At 36.9% G+C, this 24,070-nt stretch overlaps 1 protein-coding gene across 2 annotated transcripts in view; it reads right to left on the bottom strand.

Moving 5' to 3' along the window:
* rock1 (Rho-associated, coiled-coil containing protein kinase 1) overlaps positions 1–23,787 on the bottom strand; it is a 68,000-nt gene extending 44,213 nt beyond the window's left edge. For both annotated transcript variants that reach the window (XM_016516719.1, XM_016516718.1), the window contains exons 1-3: positions 23,022–23,787; positions 4,814–4,895; positions 967–1,067 (exon numbers count right to left, since the gene is read on the bottom strand). In XM_016516719.1, coding sequence (XP_016372205.1) covers positions 967–1,067; positions 4,814–4,895; positions 23,022–23,120 — 282 coding nt within the window. In that variant the 5' untranslated portion in view covers positions 23,121–23,787. The remainder of the gene's footprint in view (positions 1–966; positions 1,068–4,813; positions 4,896–23,021) is intronic.
* Positions 23,788–24,070: the final 283 nt, after the last annotated feature.

The raw sequence follows: 24,070 nt of genomic DNA, 5'->3' as shown, positions 1-24,070 counted from the left end.
GATATACCGTCTAGCACTAATATACTATGATTATTAAAAAAAATCAAAAAAAATCTGGTAAGTACAGTTAGGGGCCGTTCACATAGAACATGCTTTTCCATTCCAATGTGCTATTTTCCATTGTTTTTCTATGTAAACGTGCTAGACGGACGTGTACAACCGCCGTTGCACTCACATCTTGCATCTTTTGCAGCATCTTACACACGAGCGCCATGTTTTTAAGACGCCGTTTCGAGGTAAAAGAATTTCGACTTTTATACGCAGCGCCACTCATCAATGTCAGTTCCAAAACAGTGGACCAATCAGAAGACCCCGGAGGCGGGGCAAGCGTTGCGAGCTTTTGTTGACAGTATCTAGTTGGCATGGCAACGGTTTTATTGGACGCCAACATGACGGAGGTGGCATTCTGCGCGGTGCTTTTTTAAACCACTCCTTAGCATTGCGTCTCGCGTTCTTAGGCGGGTTCTGTGTGAACGGCCCCTTACTGTGCAAATGCTAATGGCAGGCGTTGATCTTCTCCAGCGGAGGCGGGGCTTAGCCGCACTATTACATCATAAAGTGGCACATTCCAAAACGAGTCGTTTTCTGAGTTTGGATTCAATAAAAGCTGTTTTTAGACTAACGAGAAAGTTTTGAGTTTTGAAACTTACAGGATGCTTTTATAGTACATTGACCTGTTATATGTTAAAACGTCAGTTCATGACCCCTTTAATGTAATATTCTGCATGACCATATTCTAGATCCCTTAATCTCTACCCCATACCCAAACTTAACAACTACCTTACTAACTATTAATAAGCAGCAAATTAGGAGTATATTGAGGCAGAAGTCATAGTTAATAGTTAGTTAAAAGTGAGAATTGGTCCCCACACTAAAGTGTGACCAAAAAAAGATCTAGGTGATGGTATATATTCTAAAAGTGGAAGTAACAGCAGCACAAATGACAACAATACTCAATACACTTACCAGCTGTACTTCTCCAAATGCCCCTCGTCCTATGACCTTTACCACTTCATAGTCCTCTGCTTTCATACGAAGCTCCCGAATTTTGCTGATTGTGTCCTTATCTAGAAACAAAAACACATATGCACAATATCAGACAAACATCTGCATATTGTTAAGAATCCATTGGGCAGCATATAAGATTTGCCACTTTGAGGCTCACACCTGTAACTAAATGCAGGTGTCAATCTCAAAAACTGACGGTGTGAACATAGCCTAAGACAACCTCGCTGAGGGCCCTAGAGGCTTTATCTAACATCCAGCTCTGCTTCCCGAGTGGACAGATAACATTCGGCCAGATTTGGTCTTCGCTGAGCAACAGGGATTCTTTATTATCTAAATGTATTAATTTGTGATTTGAAAAATACTTTAAAAATACTTTTTTTATATAAATAAATGGTATAAAAATTTTATAAAGTAGCAAGTATAAAATTTAATAAAGTAATTTAAAAAAGTAAACCATTAAAAAGTGTTCAATAACATCTTAACATCATCTTTACTATTGAAATTGGTGTTTCTTAAAATTGCAGAGATTTAAAAAAAAAAATTTTATAATAATGGAAACAGAAAAATTCACAAAAATCAGATGTAACAACTCTAAGATTATGCTTGCTTTCTGTTCTAATGCTCTCACTCTTGCAAACTGCAAAGCAAGGAGGAAAAAAATTAAATGACATGCTCTTTAAGAAACGTCTTGGCATTAAAATAATTGTGCTATTCATAATGTAGATAAATATTACGGTTGCAAAAAGGTGGAAAATTTGCAGTAAATTTCGGAAACATTCCAGGATTTTTTGGAAACTTTCCAGGATTTTTTTGGAATATTCCAGGGATTTTTGGAAAGTTTCCGGAAATTTTCCACCCTTTTGCAACCCTTCTAAATATATCAAACAAAATCATGGGAATATGACTGTTGATTATATATTTTGCTCAGCCCTAGTTCCAAAGCATTGACAAGAATGAGACATTTAATTTTAACACGTAGGCCTGTTTTTGGCTGTGTTTAGACTGCAAGGCTTAATGCATGGATTCAATCTTTTGAACATAAGATAATATAACAATATAAAAGAATTACAAATGACTCGTGGTGCATTCTTCTGAAGCCATACAATATCTTTTTGTTAGGAACAAGTAACAGTGTAATGTAAATAAAATGATTGTGGCTGTTCAAATTGACATTTATATCCCAACAAACACGCTATAATGACCAAATGATAATATATGACAAATTTCCATGTCCTTCACATCTGTGTATTGACGGCAAAGGTTTCTAATTAAAAGCAATGCAGTTCCAAGTTCATTGATATGTGATGCTTGAACAAACTTCCATTTTTTATGCTTTTGGAGTTAAAAATAAAAATGATATTTCTTATGGTCTCCCATTTATCTCTATAGAAGTCTACCCTTGTATGGTTTGCTTCCGAGGTCTAAACCTGGAAATGTCAAAAGGGTCCATTGTAGTAGCTAGGTTGGTTACTAGCCGGAGTCCCAAGAACCCTCCCAATTTATCAATTAGACATACTAGATCCCAGAAAAGGCTCAGGATCTAGAATGGTCACTACTTTAGTTTGATCATCTGACAGGTCTCTTCTAATAGTAATAACACAACTGGCAATGTTGTTCATGCCTGTAGCAATCCAAAGTTTACTACTTAGTGAAAATCACACAATCATGATACTAGGGATGCACCGAAATGAAAATTCTTGGCCGAAGCCAAAACCGAACAAAATGAAACACTGGGCCGAAGGCCAAATACCGAACACGGTTTTTCACGAGAACAACAGTAAAATTACAACAATACTAACATTTATGAATGTTGGAGTTCTTACTTTTTCTCAACTTTTATTTTGGCAGAAACACGCAGGAAGACCTCAATGCTTTTTGTTGACAACAGCAGATTTATCAATGAGTCTCATTACGAATACATCGCACGTATTGCATTGTCACATGCATTGTAAAAATTCATAAAAATGTAACCGCAACTGACGAGAAACACTGGTTCAGCGCAGATTTTCCTTGCGCTTTAGACTTTGAACCCTGGTTAACAAGCAGATCTGCCGCGAGTTCGTGCAGCGCTGTCAGAATACATGCAATTCGTGCGAAAACATAACGTTCTGCAGTTTATTTACTAATTGTTTACGGTAGGGATGCACCGAAATGAAAATTCTTGGCCGAAGCCGAACACGGTTTTTCACATTTTCCCCCCATGTAGGCCTATTTTGCCATTTGTTTCACCATTGCATTAATTAAATTGCCAAAATGTGCTTTTTACTGTTTTGTCCTGCTTTTCAAATAAAAAAATCAATTACAAAACAACAATTTAAAAATATTTACTTAACACTGAACATTTTTTTTTACATCAAAGCAGACATTGTACCAACAAAACTTATAATTAATAAGTTAGTAAAATAATATTTTTTGGCCATTTTTGAGACTTGAATCAGGCATGTATTTTTTACTGTACAAATAAAGGCAGCCTTGCTGAGCAGAAGAGACTTCTTTTAAAACATTAGTATATATTACAGATACAATTTGAACACTATGTGTGAATGTTATAATAAATATATTTTATTGTCTTGTCTTCCTTTTTTATTTTACATAACGACAGTAAAATTACAATACTATCATTTATGAATGTCGATGGAGTTGTTGCTTTTTCTCGGCTTTTATTTTGGCAGAAACCTGCAGGAAGATCTCAGTGCATCTTTTCGTGGAAAACAGCATGCAGATTTATAAATGATTCTCATTACGAATTTGGGAAGATGTTTGTCGCACGTATCACATTGTCACATGCCTTTTAAAAAAATTCACAAAAATGTTACTGAGCAACTGACGAGTAGGCTAACAAGTTCAGTGCAGATTTTCCTCGCGCTTTGGACTTTGAACGTTCGTGCAGCGCTGTCAGAATACATGCAATTCGTGCGTGCATTAGAAAATATAACATTCTGCAGTTTATTTACTAATCGTTTAAATGTAATTTCGCGATTTCAATCATCATACAGCAACCTAACCACCAGCATTAGCCACCTCTTCTTCTCATCGGAGACAGTCTCTCGCTGTCGGTGCTTCGCGCTCGTGTCTTTCTCTGATAGTTTTAAATACTTTCACACTGTCGACATGTTTGCTGCATTAGTGCTTGCCTCTATTTGATCGCGTTAGTCATTGTTCGGTACATATTATTCGCCCTTTTCGCTTATTCGGCCGAACACCGATTTTTTTGCTATTTTCGGCCGAATAATTTTGGTTGCCGAATATTCGGTACATCCCTAGTTTATGGCCATTTCGCGATTTCAATCATCATACAGTAACCAGCTACAATCACCCCTTCCTCTTCTCATCGAAGAAATGCTCTGCAGTACTAAACAGTCTCTTGCTGTCGGTGCTTGTAATGATTTTTGCATCTTTCTTGGACAGTTTTAAATGCTTCCACACTGCTGACATGTTTGTTGCATTATAAAGAGTGCGCGCCACTCACTCTACTTTGGTTGCTATTTGATTGCGTCACATCATTGTTCGGTACAATTTATTCAGTCTTTTTGCTTATTCGGCAAAGGCAACCTTATAAGGCAACCTTATAATTTCGGTTGCCGAACATTCGGTGCATCCATACATGATACGCCTCCACTGAGAGAGAGAATATGACGTGCATCTCCACTATGCAGTGCCAAAAGCCCTTTTGTTATGTGAATACTTGAACAGACAAAATGTTGTCTGATTGAAAGTAGTGACCCAAAATCAATCCCATTCACAGCAAAGCAGCTTGAAACTCTTTATCATGTAATTCTGAATGAGTTCCAGACAAAATACTCACATCTATTTAAGAAGTTATCGATGCTTTTGTTTTTCCTCAGGGCTGGAAAATCAAGGTCATACACCAGAGCATCCAGACTGTCCTGGAAATAAGAAAAAACACAAATATTACTTCAATGAAATGTGAATTTTGTTTGTTCTGACCAGTAGTTGTGCTACATATACTCATTAGTCATCACTTTTATAAACTAGGAAACAAATAGTTCTGCATGATCAGCAAGAAGTGTACAATTTCACTGCGACAAACCGCACTGAAATGAATGAATTTGCCATGTCCTCTGATAAAATCCAGTGTTGGTGCTTTCAGTCTGTTAACATACTAAATTTAGAGACTAGTTTAACATGCTTGCAATATGCTGTATATTAAATTTGTCATGTTCAAAGCACAGACACTAAAAAATATTAAAGCTAAAAATCTAGTTGCAAGTCAGTGCACCTATGCACCAATCAAACATTGTTATTGGTTGAAAAAAGTCATTTGCACAATTACAAACTAACCGATCGTGTAAAAACACAACAACGTGTACCAGATCATTTTATGTTGCAGCCTTATGTTAAAATGCGTTGAATCATACTTTTTACATCCATCTACACTCTATACACCCTACTGACAAAGCAAAAACAGATTTGTGATCGATTGCGAATGTAAATGTATTAAAAAGAAAGAACTGAAATGTGCACGTGAACAAAGCCGGCTGTTAGACCGTGAGTGGCAGGACCAAACTGACTTCTCTTTCCTGGTTTATCATTGTTTTAACAATGCACAAACTGACTATGAGTATGTCACTCACCTCGTAAAAAACAAACAAATCATTATTGACTTCACAAACATTATAAGTGAACCTGAAGGAATATAATAAAACAATAAAAAGGCATGCCGCTTCCCCTTTAATGGAGGGACCTGAAGCCGGAGTAAGGTTGGTCTGAATTGAGGCTGAGGGCTTGACTGACCACAAGGCACGCTTGATTTAGACATCCAGGATTACAGTAGATTAAGATTAAGCCTGTTGATGTCACTTATGCCACTGCTAACCTGGTTACACCGGTCTGCAGTTTCTTAACCTTGAACAGTTGATTGGCGTTTATAAACACAACCAGTCAAAAGTCTAGAATAATTATGATACTGTTTTTATTGCTTTTGAAAGAAGCCTTTTTATGGTCACCAAAACTGCATTTATTTGATCAGAAATACAGTAAAAACAGTAACACTGCGAAATAGGCTATTAAAATTCAAAATAACCGTTTTTTATTTTAATATATTTTAAAATGTCACTTATTCCTGTGACGCAAAGCTGAATTTCCCCCTTTTCAGGATACTGTATTTTAAAGATAATTTGGTAAAATTTTCATAAACTAACCACATGTGTCCCCCCAGACATGTTTGGGAAATTGCAAAAGACCCCCCCCAACCCCAACCCCACATTTATTTATTCAGTTTCTCAGACTTTAGGGATCAATGTAGTGCTTTTTCGAGAAAAATTGCAAATGGACAGAAGAAAAAAAAAAATCCAGGTTTGCTGTGCTTGTTTGTAGGCCTAAACAATGTGACCAACATTTAGTGATTATATATTAATATGGCTAAATAAATAAATACTATTAAAAAAATCTAATGAGAAATAAAGATATAATAATAATAATAGTTGTATTTTAGATTACATTATTTATGACTTAATTTCTTCATTTTCAAAGTTAATCAGAAAACCACAGGAAGGCCTTAAAGGAATGGTTCACCCAAAAACGAAAATTCTGTCATCATTTATTCATCCTCAAGTTGTTCCAAACCTGCTTGAGTTTCTTTCTTCTACTGAACACTAAACATGATACTTTGAAGAATGTTGGTAGCCACTGACTTCCATAGTATTTTTCCCCATGCATCGTAAGTCAAGAGCTACCATCAACTGTTTGGTTACCAACAATCTTCAAAATATCATCTTTCGTGGTCAACAGCTGGAAGAAGTCATACATGTCTTGAACAACTTGAGGGTGAGTAAATGACGACAGAATTTTCATCACAAGTTTAGGATGGAGTTTGTGTGGAGCAGCATTTACTGTGAGTCACTCTGAAACGCTACAAACACCTGATCACGTGTATGAACACAGTGCCGTGCTTCACAAACAGCGCATATATTTCTTTAATTAAATCGCAGCCTTTGTGATTTGATAATAACACTAAGCCATACTGCGATTTTGGTTTTATTTCGATTAATCCTGTTAATCCTTGATTAATGTATTTTTTGCATTCTGTGTTGTTCCTCCTCGACATAGCCATAGCTTATAAATCTCCTCTTATTAGCGGCTGTTATTAAAACGGTGACATGAACAATTCAATGCTTCATTAAACTGTTGATGAAAACAGGATGTGCAGATTGGTAATGTATCACAATGTGATTGCGCAATGTGATTATTTTTCTTTTCACTAGGTGTAATAAAAATTCCAATAATAAAAATAAAAATGAACCATTTTCAAGGACAATATTTAAAATGCAAGCACATTTTAAGTCTTGAAATTGTAACTCTTAAAAGCAATCGTTTTCCCAACTTTCCAAACTCTGTACGAACGAACTCGGAGATAATAACAAACGTCCCCATTCAGTAATGTATGTTTGCATAACATCCTGCCACAGAGATTTCTGGACGGCCACAGTCGCATTCCGCAGCGGGACTGTACACGTCAGTGCGCTATTTTAAGAATGTGGCCAAACAAGCTCCCGACAAAGTGGAGGAAAATACAGCCAAGACCAGAGTCAGAAAGTGAAGAGGGCCTTATTTCTAATTAACACCCTTGAGCGGCAATTGAGACGTTGCTTAAAGTCTGAAAAAACAAAAGGAACAGAAAACAGCAGGTCTTTAAATAGAATATCAGAAGAAAAGCATGAACAGTTTCTAAATCCAAGGCCATAATACAGAGAGTAAAAACAAACAGTTTCCATTCTTTTTTAAAATGTCTCTAGTAATCTCAAAATTACAGATTTGACTAATGTTGTCAAAATTAGCAAAATACTGAAATTGTAATACAGTATACCGGTAATACAATTGACTCAATTCGGTACCCAATTAAAAGTGGCTGTTTTCAGACCGTCCCATGTGTATGTGTAATCAACATAACTCATCTTGAAAAGTGCTGATTACAGCACCATATTTACTCCCGTCGCTTACAACACAGCATTGAGCACATGAATCAGTGAGCAGAAGAAATCTGCTCAAAACGGTTTTGTTCAGGATGAGCTCACTGATTAAGTTACACTTTCATGCATCCTGCTTTATAACCAAAAAAATGTAGACAGAATGTAAATAAGAGATTCATTATTCAGTGTAGAGTTTGATAAGACCCTTAAGGTCATTGCACACTGAGTCCGAAAATTTCGTTCAAAATTTTCGCACGTTAAAAAATAAATACAACCTCACGTCATGCCAATCACGTTTACACACTGCCTTCGAAATTTTCATCCGGCATAAATTTAGTGCTGTTTTGCGAATTTTTTCGCAACGGATTAATTAATACACATAGGACTCCGTGTGCAAGGTTTCTGTGCGTGACGAATTTTTAGGATTTCGAATATGAAAAAACACATACGAAGATTTCAGACTCAGTGTGCAGAGAACTTTATTCCTCGGCTGGGATCGTGAAGAGTCCTTTGAAGCTGCATTGAAACACCAATTTGGACCTTCAACCCGTTGGTCCTCATTGAAGTCCATTATATGGAGAACAATCCTGGAATATTTTCCTCAAAAACCTTAATTTCTTTTCGACTGAAGACAGAAAGACATGAACATCTCAGGTGACATGGGGGTGAGTAAATGATCAGAAAGTTTGTATTCTGGAGGTGAACAAATCCTTTAAAGGGATAGTCCACCCAAAAATGGCAATTCTATCATAATTAACTCACCCTCAGTTTCCAAACCTGTATGCAGTTCTTTGTTCTGCAGAACACAAAAGATGATATTCTGAAGAATGTTGGTAACCAAACAGTTCCGGTTCCCACTGACTTCCAGTGAATGGACAAAAAATACATTGGACATCAATGGGAACCAAAACCGTTTTGTTACCAACATTATTCTAAAATATATTCTCTGATTTTCCATAGAAGAAAGTCAGTCATATAGGTTTGCAATGACATGAGGATGAGTTAATGATAGAATTTTAATTTCTAGGTGGACTCTCCCTTTAAATGCCATCTTTCCACTACCAAAAAATAAAATAAAATAAACAGCAACAGAAGGTGTATCATGCCTCATCTGATGGAGCTCTAATAAAAACACAGACTAGGAACTGTTCTCATGCGTTGTCATTTGCATGATGATATTTCCTCACAAAAATACATCTGATTCTCTCAGAGCATGAAAAAAGTGTTCATTTTTCATCTCTTAGTTTAATCCGGACCAGTCTGTGGCACAGCATAAGTTTGCCTAAGAAGCACAATTAAAGCCACCATGAAATCAAAATAGCCAATTCTTTTTTTATGGGATATTGGGGTGCTATTAAAGGATTTATCCATGCACATTATTTATTTATTTTAAAGTTTCTGTGTTCCTGGATGTTTCTCTGTAAATGTGTCAATTCATTTAGAACTGTGATTAAACTGACTGGAACTACTAGTGCATTAAAGAGTTTCAACGCTCACCTTTCAGCAAAATCAGAATCAATGTCCAATGTGTCCTACTTATAGACAAACAAAATGCATAAAAATAATAATAAAAAAAAAAGTGTATATACATGCAGTCAGAGATACAATTCCAGTAGCGTGTCAAAACTACAGCTCTCCCGACAGTGAACACAGCTTAACTCACTCAACACACAAACAAATGCTCTGCAGCTCACCTGTAGTGCAGACACTTTGTGACACCATTTACACAGCGAATGTTTATTTAACCTGTACCCATTAGCTTATGTTCAGACACATGCGAGAATGCATGTGTGAGAGAGAGACAGAGACAGAGAGAGCAATGAATCAAACTCAAAGACTGTGCAGCTGGTTCAATTAATTTTGTTAAAATTAACTAATGCAACACATCTTTATGATTTTTCTCAACCTAACTGCATTATTTTCAATCAACTTTAATCGGTAAAATAAATAATTTTGTAAAAAAATAAATAAAATAAAAAAAAAGTAGGCTAATCATTTTATGTTGGGATTACATGAATCATTTTTGTTGAGTTAAAGGGGTCATATGATGCGATTTCAATTTTTCCTTTCTCTTTGGAGTGTTACAAGCTCTTGGTGCATAAAGAAGATCTGTAAAATTGCAAAGACTAAAGTCTCAAATCCAAAGAGATATTCTTTATAAAAGTTAAGAGTCAACCACGCCTACCTAAAACGGCTCGTTCTAACACGCCCCCACATATCTACGTCACGATGTGGGAAGATTTGCATAACGCCGCCCAAATGTTCACGCAAAGAAGGCTTAACTTTTATTCTCGCTGTAGTATTGTTGCTGCCGCCGTCACATGTGGTTGCCGCAAGCCCGCCGGACGCTCCATCAAATCCGCTGGCCGCGCCGTTCTCAAGCCCACCGGCCTCCACTCACTCAAGCCCACCGTGTGTTTCGTTGTGAAAGCGAAACTACTTTGTTTGGCCTTCCAGAAGAGGACATAATGTTTATAAAGTGGGGCTGTTCTAAGAATCTACCATGTAAACAGAGATTTTTGATTACCTTAATCCGGCTAAAGTCATATTCGAAGTAAACAGAAATCGAATTAAGGCATGTGGAGTATTCCTATTTTAGTCACATTACTGAAGTGCAGAATAGACATGTAAACACCTTAATCACATTATTACCATCGTGTAGGACTTTTTGCAGCATTTGGCGACAGGATACACACACAGAAGTGGTCAACCGTTTGACGGCAAATAAAAGAGCTTCAACACCGCCATCGTCTGTATGCACGTACAAATAATTAACTGCACTTGAAGCTTTCATAAAATTAAAAATGAAACACCCAAAACTGTACATGGCATCATCACGAAGACGAACTATATGTTTATGCGTGAAATTCCGGAGGGGACGTCAGATGGCGTCACGTGGGGACGTAATGACGTTTGCCATTAATCGAACTATATGTACTATAACATGTAAAACGGGAACATGAAAGGAATATTCTAAAAGCAACTCATGTAAACACCATAATCATAATATTGGCTTATTTAGAATAAGGTAAATAATTAGATTAATGATGTCCATGTAAACGTAGTCATTGAGAAGCTGTTTTAAAACAATATGCATTGTATAAAGCGCTATATAAACAAAGGTGACCTGACTTGCACGTATATGTAGAAAATCCAGAAAACACACAGTTCTCATTGAGCCAAACACATTTCAAGCTCACACCGATCGGAATCGGTATCGGAGGTGAAAAAGGCGGATCGGAGCATCCCTAAAAAGAAGACCACCAATTTCTGTGAACTCAGTGTGCAAGGATCTATATACAGTGCTTTGTGCTGCGAGACGAAGTGGATGAACTTGACAATCGGCATTCTGGATTTTAGCGTTCGCTTGTACGGTGGCTCTGAACTGTCAAAACACCTCTCAAAATGCTTGCAACGGATGCGAAAAACTGAAAAAATCGAACCCGATTTGAATTTTTTTATGACGGATGAAAATTTCGGAGGCAGTGTGTAAACGTGATTGACATGACGTTTGACCGATCATGACCGATACCCGATCCGACAAAAATGGCAGTATCGGAGCCGATAGCCGATATGAATATCAGATCGGCGCATCCCTACTTCTTTTTAATATGTGGCTCTAGTATCGCTAGCAAAGCATCAAACTGAGTCACTGACATCCTGAAGAAACTTTGAATCGCCCGGGATAATCCCGCTGCTCCTGAGGGGGAGCTCTCCTTCCTCTCTATATCGCAGTATTAGATGGACCCAATATTTTCTCTCTTTTTAAGAAGCGAGAAGACAACAAAATCATCCTCACTGCTTGAAGACTCCATTTAGTGCTGTTTTGCGATTTTTTTCGCAACAGATTCATTAATACGCATCAGACTCAGTGTGCAAGGTTTCTGTGCGTGACAAATTTTTAGGATTTCGAATACAAAAAAACGCATGCGATTTTCGGACTCAGTGCGCAGAGACCTTAACATACACAGACTCAACCACATAATGTCTGTGCAGTGAAGTGCCAGTGTCCTGAGGGCAGTGCCTCTCGTTTCCCATTGCCTCCTCACACTCAAGAGTGTGTGTGAAAAAAGTCTGTTTTTGTAAGAAAAATACATATTTAAAACTGCACACATTTATTTTATTGCATGCATGTATTTGTGAGAACCATTGATGATTTTGGCTTAATCAAACTGAAATAAAACTGACTGGAGCAGAAGCCATTGCTGTGTCATTCTCCTCCACTCCACAGCTTACCACGTCCTTCTTCACATTTTTGAAAACGGTGAACTAATCAGTGCTGAAATAAGGGCGTTCATGGCCTTTGAGGTGGAAGACATACCAAACACGTTTGTGATGGCCTGCCAGAGGAGATCCTGCATGTCCAAGCAGATGAGGAACACAGGAACATTGAAGGAAGGAACTGAGACCAGTTATTAACGACTGCACAGAGCAAAGCCCTGCCAACCAGCCACAACAGTGTTACACGAATACCAGCTAACGGTGCCACAACAGCACAGTATTGCAGTAATGCATAGCAGCAAAAATTCTGAAATGGCATGTGGTACACGTTAAAGGGATACTCCACCCCAAAATTAAAATGTTGTCATTAATCACTCCCCCCCATGTCGTTCCAAACCCCTTAAAGCTTCGTTCGTCTTCGGAACACAATTTAAGATATTTTGGATGAAAACCGGGAGGCTTGTGACTGTCCCATTGACTGCCAAGTAAATTACACTGTCAAGGTCCAGAAAAGTATGAAAGACATCGTGAGAATAGTCCATCTGCCATCAGTGGTTCAACCGTAACGTTATGAAGCGACGAGAATATGATTTAATTTTTGTTTTGTGTTGTTAATGGATGCTCAAATCGGTCAAACCGAGAAACCACAAGGAAGTTTTATCGTGTACGAAAACATTGTTGTTCATAAGGGGGGAAAAGGCAAGAAATTGACTGAAAAACGCAGGAAAAAGTGGCTTGTAAACCTGCGTCTGCGGTCGGGAGGAGCAGAGTCGGATAATGCTCATGTGTGCAAATGGTTAATATAAGATATATTAAGAAATTAATAAAGAAATACATAAATAGATACAGGGCTGCCAACTCTCATGCATTCAGCATAAGACAGTCAAAATTCACTCAATGCCAAACACCACATGTAGACACAATGTAAATAAGACATTATATGTTCTCAGGGCGAGGAAACCAATCTGCTAGTGAGAGGTGTAAAGGAAGTGCCACCCTTTGTCATTTCAATCAGTTTCAATATACAAACTGTTTTAGATTAGTATTACAACCTAATACAGTACACAGTGGAGTTTTTATATGAATCGTGAAATAAAACAGAATGAAACGACCAAGTAAGGCTTTTCCAGAAGTGACATGTGACATATGGGACAACTAAACCACTGATCCAGATCTGTTGTGTGGTGTAGGCCTGGTCTAAGAAGTATAAGGAGAAAGACTTGTTGAGCTACAAAAGATTATCTAGTCGTCCCCTTTCTCTGAAACAGAAGCCGTTTGTATAAACATAGCCATTATGTTAGGACTGTGTCTTTAATTCAGTCATCATTTACACATCCTCAAGTTGTTCCAAACCTGTGGGAGTTTTTTTTCTTCTGTTGAACACAAAAGAAGATATTTTTAAGAATGTTGGTACCAAATAGTTGACGGTAGCCATTGATCCCCCCCTCCCCCCGGAAGTCAATGGCTACCATCAACGGTTTCCAACATTCTTCAAAATATCTTCTTTTGTGTTCAACAGAAGAACAACCTCTCAATTTCCGTAAACATAAAACCATGTCTGCATTTGTGATCGGAGAAATGACTATGGAAGTCAATGGCTACTGTCTGTCGTTTGGTTGCCAGCATTCTTCAAAAAACCTTCTTTTGTGTTTTCTATGGGAAAATTCTTAACATGCAAGTGAGCACACTGCGTTCATATTTCGGGCACATTTGTTCGTCCTGTATATATGCATCACCAATTAAGTATATATTGAGTTTGGTCTTTTAATATCATTATCTTCAGTACAAACCTGGTAAAATTAACAGGCAGGCAGCAGAGGAAAACCTTGATTTGCCTCCAGATGGACGCTGCTATAAAGGTGTGGCGTCATGTGAGAACCATGAATTGGATTTATGCATTCAATTTTAAATAAATCCATAAGAATCCGCACAACGCACACACATAGGCTTCTGTGTTTACCATATGTGATGCGTTATATGTATGCGTGTTGATCAGTGTATAGATGTAAATGAAGCCTAAATTAAAGGGATAGTTCACTTTTAGTTGCTGGTCCCATTATGGAAAAAATGCAAGTCAATGGGGACCAACAACTGAAGGTGAACTATCCCTTTAAATCTGTTTATCATATAAAGATTATCTATCTCTTCACAAGACTTGGATTAAACCAATTAAATTCATGTGAGTTCATTTAACAATGCCTTTATGACTTTTTTGGATCTTTTAAATTTCGGTTACCTCCTGGACCAAAAGGTTTCATTAAAAATGTAGTCTTATGGGTTGAAATGACATGATGGTGAGTAAATGATGACAAATCTCAACTATTTCTTTAATGTTATTCTAACAACTTTTGAATGAATAATTCCACACTAATTCAGTCATTTTGTAGAGTGTCAGTTCTATGTGGTATGTAAGACTCTCTCGCTTTCTCACTTTGCGTGTGTGTGAGAAAAAAAACAGATTACTGTCAGCCAAACGATGGCGAGTCTGGCATCTACACAGTAGAGTTTACAGTACATCAAATACTCATCCTTGATATCAATAGGAACAGTGCGCTTACTGCACTGTACTCAAACACAGAGAGTGAAACCCTCAAACACTCAGAATGTTCAAGTGACATCCTGCTCAAATTAACATATTCAGTAATGCCTGCTTTTTGAAAGTCATTCTATAATTTATGGTCCATTTCATGCCCATTCATGATAATTATATGTTATGCATTACGCGAATACATACTATAATCTCAAACACATATTTTGTGCACCCTGTATTTCAGTTTGTTTAAAATTGCCTTTATGTCCCTTAAATTACGGTTTTTGCAATTTTGTAATTGAGTTCAAACAAATGCTAGTCGAGATTATCTGTATTAAATGTACTTCTACAAACTAAATAGCTTTGAAAAACAGATTGAGTTTAAATTTAATTTTCTTTCAAATAAAAAAATATTTCATTTAACTCATATCCACAAAATTCTGTTACCTGTCCAATGACCTATTGTCAAGGAGTATATCAATTTCCCATCTACTATGTTAGGTACATTGTAATGGTTTGCAATATTTTTTTATAATTTTGAATCAAATAAATAAAGTTATTATAGAGGTTAACCTGATTGAGAAAATAATTTTCAAAAGTAGTTTCAGTGCCACAAAATCAGAATTAGGTCAGTTTGCAGTGAGAAATGTTGCTGAAAATATAATTTCTGACACATTCCTCCAGGAATGTAAAGTCAGAGGAAAATATAACATAAGCTGGAAATCCTGATGCCGGTCGCTCAGAGCAGCCCCATGGCAGAGGAGGCCAACCAGGGGAAAGAATCAGCCCCAGCGCACCGCAAGAAACTGTCATGAGCTTCCCAAGCACAAAATGGGTTTGATGGGCCAGTTGCCCTGAGGTGCATGCAGTTCTAGACTCCCTGAACACTGCAGCTTCATTAGACATGTCATATCTCGAACTATCGCTGTAACAGGAAGTATTAGAGGCGGATACGTGGACAGGTGAGGAGATACACATGGAAAAGACGGGTAAGAGCAGCTTCAGATGAATAAAACAAAAGAACCTCTACTCTTTCTATTTGCTCTTTGTGAGAGCAAACACACGGCTTAGGTCTTTACAAATGCTGTGTTTAACTGAAAGGCATTTCATTTTATTTATAACTTGTGCCATTTAATTCACAGCCATTTTAAAGAGATCTTTTTATAAAGCCATAGATAATGCATTACCATTTATTCACTGCTTTGGAGTTTGTGGTTGGAATACTATACATAATTTATAACTAAAGGCATAGTTCACCCAAAATGAAAATTCTGTCATCATTTACTCAACGCTAAGTTGTTCCAAACCTGTACGAGTTTCTTTCTTCTGTTGAACACAAAAGAAGATATTTTGAAGAATGTTGCTGGTAGCCATTGAATTCCATAGTATTTTTTCCATGCCTTTAATAAAGTAAATTTTTTTTATTGTGTATTTTTTACTGATGCACCAAAATTTTGGAAGCGATTTTCAATTTTGGCTGAAACTGTTCTGGAGGGCTGAAATCCCTGACATTTAATTAGCGATGGCTCATTTTGACTGCGTCAGTGTCTTTTGTTCACACATCGCGGATAAGCTACAACAGGTAAACATGTCAGCTGTGTGGAAGCTAGTGCTGGATTAACAATATGAATTTATCATTTTTAATCTTAATTCTTAAATCTCAAGATCAGAGATCTTGTCGTATATGCTGTTTTCTGTTGATGCGTAAGCTTCATTAAGCATTATTTGTAGCGTAACTGAGAGCCAATAATCGCAATAATCTTTGAGCTTTCAAATTATGTCAACTTTATAATGAAATACAAACAATAAATGTGTTTTACCCTCTTTAATGCGGCGTGACAGATCGCTGTAGCCACAACAGTTCAAGTGGCACGTGAACAGATCTCTTCATCTTTACTAGTTACACCAAATAAACATTAATGAACATCAGAAAGTGTGCTGAAAAAAAACAGTAAAACTTACTTAAATGTCTTATGTCTTACGTAATTGCTCAATCAGTGTTGAAAGACATCAATGAAACAGCTAAACAAGATGTCATGCAATGTTACATTTACCTCAGGAAAGTCACTCAATGTTTTTCTGGTAAGTATTCCTTTAAAAATAATGTTTTAATAATAATTTTATTATTAGTAGTAGTACTATCATTACATTAATTTCTGTCACAGTTTCTTCAAATTAAACCCAACTTTTATTTTGATGGGTTGCTGTGAAGTCCTTTAAGTTTCTATTTGTATATATGACGATAGTTTTTCTCAAAAGAAACAATAAAGTGCTCATGAAGTGCAGTTCTAGAGATTATGTTCATGTATTCGTATATTGAGGCGGCAGAAGTTGAAAACACCGCAAGCGTCTCGCGCTCTTCAGTATGTGTGTAGAAAACAAAACCGCACATCTGAGCCATTCATTCACAGACACACGCCGAACATGTAGGATTCTTATTTAAATAGTGTTTTTGAAGCTTAAAGGGGTCATATGATTTCAAGTTTTCCTTTCTCTTTGGAGTGTTACAAGCTACTGGATAGCTGGCCAATCACAGCACACCTCGCTTTTCAGACCGATGAGCTTTGTAAAAATGGACGTGTTTCAGAAAGGCGGGGCATAGAGGAGAAACAATAATGTACAGTATGTGGAAAATAATGTGTTTTTTGAACCTTAAACCACAAACACATTTCATTACACCAAATACATAAAATAATGTTCTTTTTAGCAACATCATATGACCCATTTAATATTCACAGACAGTAGTCCATATCACATTTGATTAAGTATACTGACCTATTTCTGATTTATTCAGCTAAAATTTGAATCCAAATTTGCCATTTTTATGACTGGATTCCGTGATTCTGTTCTTCAAAATGTCCATAAACTCGATAGAGAGGAGCATTTTGATAAATATATGCAACTTTATTAGATTTTTACTTTACCTGTTCATTATTTAATGTACTGTATGTCTGAAAAATTGTCATGAAAATTGTTTTATTACAGACACAACTTAAATGTTTATATTTCAAAGACATTGAAGTATAAACATAATTCTGTTATTAAAAAGTTTACATAAAAACAGCTTTGTGTGCAATTTATGTGTTTGTACAATTGAAGCAATGCACCAAAATAAAATTCATTTAGAAAAAAAAACGGATTAATTAACTGATTAATAAATAAAATGTAGGTTATTTGCGGTTTTTGGCCAAGCACATTCTGAATTTTCATTTTGGTGCATCACTACCATTTTTATATGGAAACCAGGAAGACCAGTAAATACTAAGAGCTCCATTGGGGAAAGTGTTTTCCCTATGATGTGTGTGTCGAACACATAGTTATGTGTGTCTGTGGAGGAACAGCTTAATAGACCTTAGAATCATTACAGATGATTCACGTTTACCCTCATCATGTGTGGTGTTCATTTACTGGGAGCTTAAGAAACGTGAAGGGCTCTAGAAGCCCATACAGCTGTAACAATGACTGTCGAATAATGCAGAAATAGCACAGAAAATGATTTGCCTTTTTTTTCTGAACAAATAGATGATATAAACCTATGGAGCAAAACATACATAGATTATGTAACAACTTTTGAACACTACATCACAACAGCATAATGAGCTACACTGACATTTTGCCTGGGAACATTTCATTTTCATCAAGACTCTCCTGTAGATGAATTCATCGCCCTCCTTTTTTCAGTGAGTCCACCTGTCAGACTCATCTGAAGAATCAAACATTATTTGTTAATAAAATAAGTGTAGACGAAAGGTTTCTCAGAATGCTTGCAGAATAATTCCATGTGGCTAAACAAATTAAATTAAATAGTTTTTATAATATCCTGATCACATGTTTTGCCAGAGGTGCAATAATTGCTCAAGATTAGGTGGTAATACAGATGCAAGTTATTCCACGTTGTCTTTCTCATGCACACACAAACTCATGCAGTGCACATAAAGAGTCATGTGAAGATCTCATGCCTCCAAAAAGATTTTCTTTCTTGTTGCTTTGTCTGAAAGGTATGGTGTGCATTTGAAATAATTTATCAATGTTTTAAGATTGAGACATTCTACAACATATTAAAAAAAACAAAAAACAAACTGACAATCCAAGTGGAAAGTAAATGTTTTTAAAATTCAGTAAATGACATCCATGGAGGAAGCAACATTCGGAAAACTCAGCAGACATCTAGTACATCTATTTTTTTTTTTTTCAAGTGATCCTGTTTTTGTATCTCTACCTTCTCTCAAAAAATAAATGTGGTTAAAAAATAAATGACAGACCGCTGTATCCACTTCAGTTCAAGTGGCACGTGAACCGATCACCTCTTCCTATTTACTACTAGTTATAGCACAAAAATAAACATGACTGGACATTAGGGCTGCACGATAAATCGCAAGCGATATTTAATGACGAGCTGCGCAAAAAATCGCGCGAATATGAACGTGGTTTTGCGCAGCTCGTCAGTGAACAACACTACACAGAGCCGTTGTTCACTGACGAGCTGCGCAAAAAATCGTGTGAATATGAACGTGGTTTTGCGCAGCTCGTCAGTGAACAACGGCTCTGTGTAGTTAATGCTGCTCAATGTGAAAGCACGCAGGTGATGGAGATTTACCGCTGATTACAGAACCGGCTTTACTGATAAGATGCGCGTTAAATATCGCATGCGATTTATCGTGCAGCCCTACTGGACATCAGAAAGTATGCTGAAAGATACAGTACAACTTGTATACAATACAATACAATGTATTATATCTCATGTAATCGGTCAATCAGTGCTTCAACTGCAGAAAGACGTCAATAAAACAATTAAACCATATGTCAAATATCACATTTAGGCTACCTCTCAAAAGCAATTCAATGATCTTAGCTGTAAAGTTAGCTTAAAAACTTAACTGTAGAGAGGAGCCGTTTTTATTCGAGTGTTGATTAATAATTAACCTTTATTTTCAGTTTTGGTAAAAAAAAATAATATATATATATATTTTTTTTGGTGCATCATAATTCACAGGAAATGCAAAGCTAGACATGTCTAAATAATTATGCAAACTATTGTGGTAATATGGCTTATTTTATTTACTGTTTTCTTATGGCACTAGCTTGATGAGTAGGAAAAGCTTAATGTAACACTTAAATTTATTTCAAAATGTTTTTTTATTCTATTGTACAATTTTTACCACTGGTTTTATATGCAGTGAAGTGCAGGGTTTTGAATTGATTGTTTTGTAGTACAGTACTGCATGATGCTCCTGAAATAAAACTCAGAAAGATGTGATTAATTCTTTTGTAAATCGAAACGGAGACTTTCGAAAACGCTGCAGACCCCGTTTTAGTTTGAAAACTCCGGGGTTGCGTTTCAGTGTAAACGGACCAAAACTGAGACTTTTGAAAACGATGGCATGGCTGCCCACATTCGCTCTGCGTATCCTTGACGACCGTGTAAACAATAACATCATGCTCATTGTTGTACCTGCATGAATGGTCATGTGACCTGCGTTTTCGGTTGTGTAGTGTGGACGGAGACCGTTTCTGAAAAGCAGTGAAAACGCAAGTGTAGACGAGGATCGTTTTCATTTTAAAACGCCTTTTTAAAACGAAAACGCACTAGTGTAAACAGATCCTAACACTCTCTCGCTCTCTCTCTTTCTTTGCGCGTGTGTGAGAAACAGTGCTCTCAGTAAAGCGTCAACAAGTCGTGCGCCTTCACACTAGAGTTTACGGGGCAACAATTGAGATAAATTGAAAAATAGCATAGATCGCTTGACGGAGAGCAAAACTCTCAAGTGCACAGTCACAGTGAAAATACATCTGTGCTAAACTTGTACTTGGCCTCCAACTCACACACTGGTGAGTAAAAAAAAAAAATTATTAGCCAATGGCTAATGTTAGACATCATTTAGGCGCCCAGAGTGAAGATTTAGTCGCATATGCGAGTGAATTGACTAAAGGCTGGAATACACTACCCGACTTTTACAATCTGAACAGATTTAAAAACACTAGGCATCATACACTTAATGGCTTTGTAAATCGTTACATAGGAAAAACTGGGCATCATACACTAAACGACTGAGGTTCACACACTACAAGACTTTGGAGTTGCTCCAATCACAACAAACTCATGCAGAAACGTGTGCCTTGTTGCTTGGAGACACATGAGAAATGAAAACAACGCGTGTTCAAAAAATCAGCTGAAAATATCAAACATGTTTGATATCCTCTGACTGGATGGAATTAAAGTCTGAAGCTAAAAAAAATCAAAGCTGAAGCTAAAATTTTCTATGAAATCTGTAAACTCAAACCTGCAGACTGGCTCTGACTTTTGGCAACTATCGTCAAATTCTCCAAATTGTAAATCGGGTGAAAATCAGGGCAAAAGTCGTGTAGTGTATTCCAGCCTTAATGTGTAATAAACGTCTAGTTGCTATGCTTTCAAATTATATGCCATATGTATGCACCTTGAAAAAAAACATTTAAAAGTGTATCGTATTTTGAAAAGAGAGCATTTAAAATGCATTTCCCACACTTCCCACACTCCTGGTCTTACCTAAGCCTTTTGAGGCAAAATTTTATTTTTATAACATCTCATGAATGGAATGGAATAGTAATATTATATGCTATTATGCAATATTATTTAACACGTATAAGTAGCCTCTTGTCTTTTCAATCAAACCAAGGATATTTGGATTTTAAATCGCTATTTTTAAAAATCCCTTCCTTTTGTTTGACTACAGATTTTTTGTCCACAGATCTGTCCAGGTCATTGGCGTAGCTACGTGACTTAAACACCTTCAGTGGTATGAAAGTACAGGTGTACACATGGCGGGAAATTGGAAAATTCATACATTCTCATAATAAAAAGGCAGAAGCGGCTTTACTGATAAGATGCGCGTTAAATATCGCATGCGATTTATCGTGCAGCCCTAGTACAAAAGCTGTCACTGGGGCAGTACCTTTTCAAAAGGTACCTTTGTACCTTATTTACCTGTAAAGGGTGCATGCTGGTACCTACATGGTACACACTAGTACCTTTTGACCCCAGTGACAGCTTTTGTACCCTTTTTTTCTGAGAGAGCAGTATGGCCACCTCCTAAATCACTAATACACCACTCCTCTCCCGCTAGAAGATATATAGTCCTTGACATTAAACATTAGCTATTGATATGCAAAATAAACTATATAGCTTTCTGGTAGTTCCAACAGTAGCATGAACTGATATGTACAACTGAAGGTGACGCAAACTGCCAAAAGTGTCTGCAAAATTCACAAAATTTATAAATGTTAATAAAGATGTAAAGGCATTTACTGAATTTTAGCAGGGCTAGAATGCTTTATTGACCAATCAAAACCCAGGACCAGAACTATCTGTTTAATAGTTGCATACACAAAACCAAAAAGGGTTATGAATGGTCATAGCCATATATAAATATATATATCTATATCCATACACACATAAATACTAATTCAACGCATTACTGTGAAATCCCGTGACCTACTACAGATGCTGTCAAAGCCTGTGAGACTGAAGACTATATAAAAAGACTTTACAGGAAGTGTCACTGATGCCACTATTAATAACTAAAGATCTCAGTGAGAATAATTTTTAATGTAAAGTGAGATTTAACACTAACTGCTCAAAAAAATAAAAAAATCAATGCACACAATCTGTGTGCCTGTGTATACAACAGTTAAATCATAGAAGTCCAAAGAGCTCAAATTCTTGAAGAAACAATGCTCAAATGTATGAAATCGCTGAAATAATTCATAAAATCAATTTCAAAAATTGCACATTTCACCTCAGTGCAAACTGCAGGTAAACACACACACACACACTCACAGTACAAATGCAGATCAAAAGCAAGTTCATTGAAAAATCTGAGCATGGGTGGTGTGGCCTAGTGGTTAAAGACCCTGCTGGTTATCAAACGGTTGTAGGTTCAACCCTGCAATGAGCTATCAAGAACTGTTCAAGAAACATATAAAGCTGTAATGCACGTACTGCAAATTTAAACAGTTTTTTAATAGCAATTTATAAATTCATGGCAAAAAAATGCAATCACTAAAAAGGTCACCATTCCAAGCAAATTCCTAGAAATCAGTAAGAACCTAGACAAATTATTCAAGTTTAAATCCAGCAACACTCACAAAGTGTGACTTGTACTCGAGTGATTACAAGCTGGCATGCATCGCATGGCCAAAGTCATGAAGCATCACTGCTATGCAGATCTACTGAACATACTGCACTGTTGTACTGTATCGCATGCGTGTCATGTTTATATTAGTTTGTGCTGACCTTAGTGGAAATCAATTTACAAAACACAATAATATCTGCACAATAAACCACATGCACTTACCAGCAGACAGTCGGTGTTGATCTCTGATCTGGGATCCTTCAGCATGGCATCGATCTTCTCGAACCGAGCTGTCAAACTTTCTCCAGCAGACATGTTCATAACTGATCAGACCGATTTGATTCAGACGTGTGCGAGTTACTGGCTAAGATTAGCAAATTAACTTGCTAACTTCCTCACAAAGCAATGAGCACTAGTTTGAACAAAGCACCGTTTTGTGTCTTACTGCCTTAATATCACTCTCGTTGAATCGTATACAACACCGAGAGATGACAAAAAGCCACATTTTCGAAACAAAACAACAACAGGACGAGGTGTCGGATTAGTCCATGACAATTTAGCAAACACAAAAAGTAGCAGCAGCAGCAGCAACAGATTATACTGCGCTAAGCTAATTTAGCTTCAGGAGATATGAAGGGAATGGGCTCTTTTAAAACACACAAACTGATCACATTCACGCGAAAAGAAGCGATAAAACAAATGCTGCAGAGTTAACATGCGGCCACATGAAATTAACTTTCTCCAGGCCTCTCTGTTCATAAAAGATCGCCAGGCCAAACGAGTCTGACAGCTGCAAAGTGAGAAGTGGCGAAAAACAAACTTCGCCTTACAAATTTCGATGAGTTAAAACAAGATCCTGGTTAAAACGATCCTTTGCAAATCCTCCCGTGGTAAATCTCTCTTAGTCCGCATGCCGGCTTTCACTTTTCCAACAAGTATGTAATCCACGATGCTGCGAGTATGCGGACGAATCAAGCTTTAACGATGCTACTATAGAAGCGATCAAAACCAACAAAAGAGCAATAATATGCAAGTGCTGACAAGTCTCGGTTAGTCTAACGCAGTAAACGTAGCAAGATCTTCAAGAATCGGCTAAAAACACATCTCTTCCATCTTTATTTGACCCTTTAACTCTAGCACTCTCTATTCTAATTCTTAAAAAAAAAAAAAACTTGCCCTTTTAGACTTGCACTCTATTCATTTACTACTTGTTTTCTACATAAAAAACACTAGCTTCTCTAATATTTTTGTATTCTATCTATTTGTTTTAT

The sequence above is a fragment of the Sinocyclocheilus rhinocerous genome, unplaced genomic scaffold (genome assembly GCF_001515625.1).
Source record: "Sinocyclocheilus rhinocerous isolate Xijiao unplaced genomic scaffold, SAMN03320098_v1.1 scaffold807, whole genome shotgun sequence".
NCBI lineage: Eukaryota > Metazoa > Chordata > Actinopteri > Cypriniformes > Cyprinidae > Sinocyclocheilus > Sinocyclocheilus rhinocerous.
The sequence above is the reverse complement of the archived record's forward strand: the minus strand, read 5'-3'. Positions and strand labels throughout refer to the sequence as shown.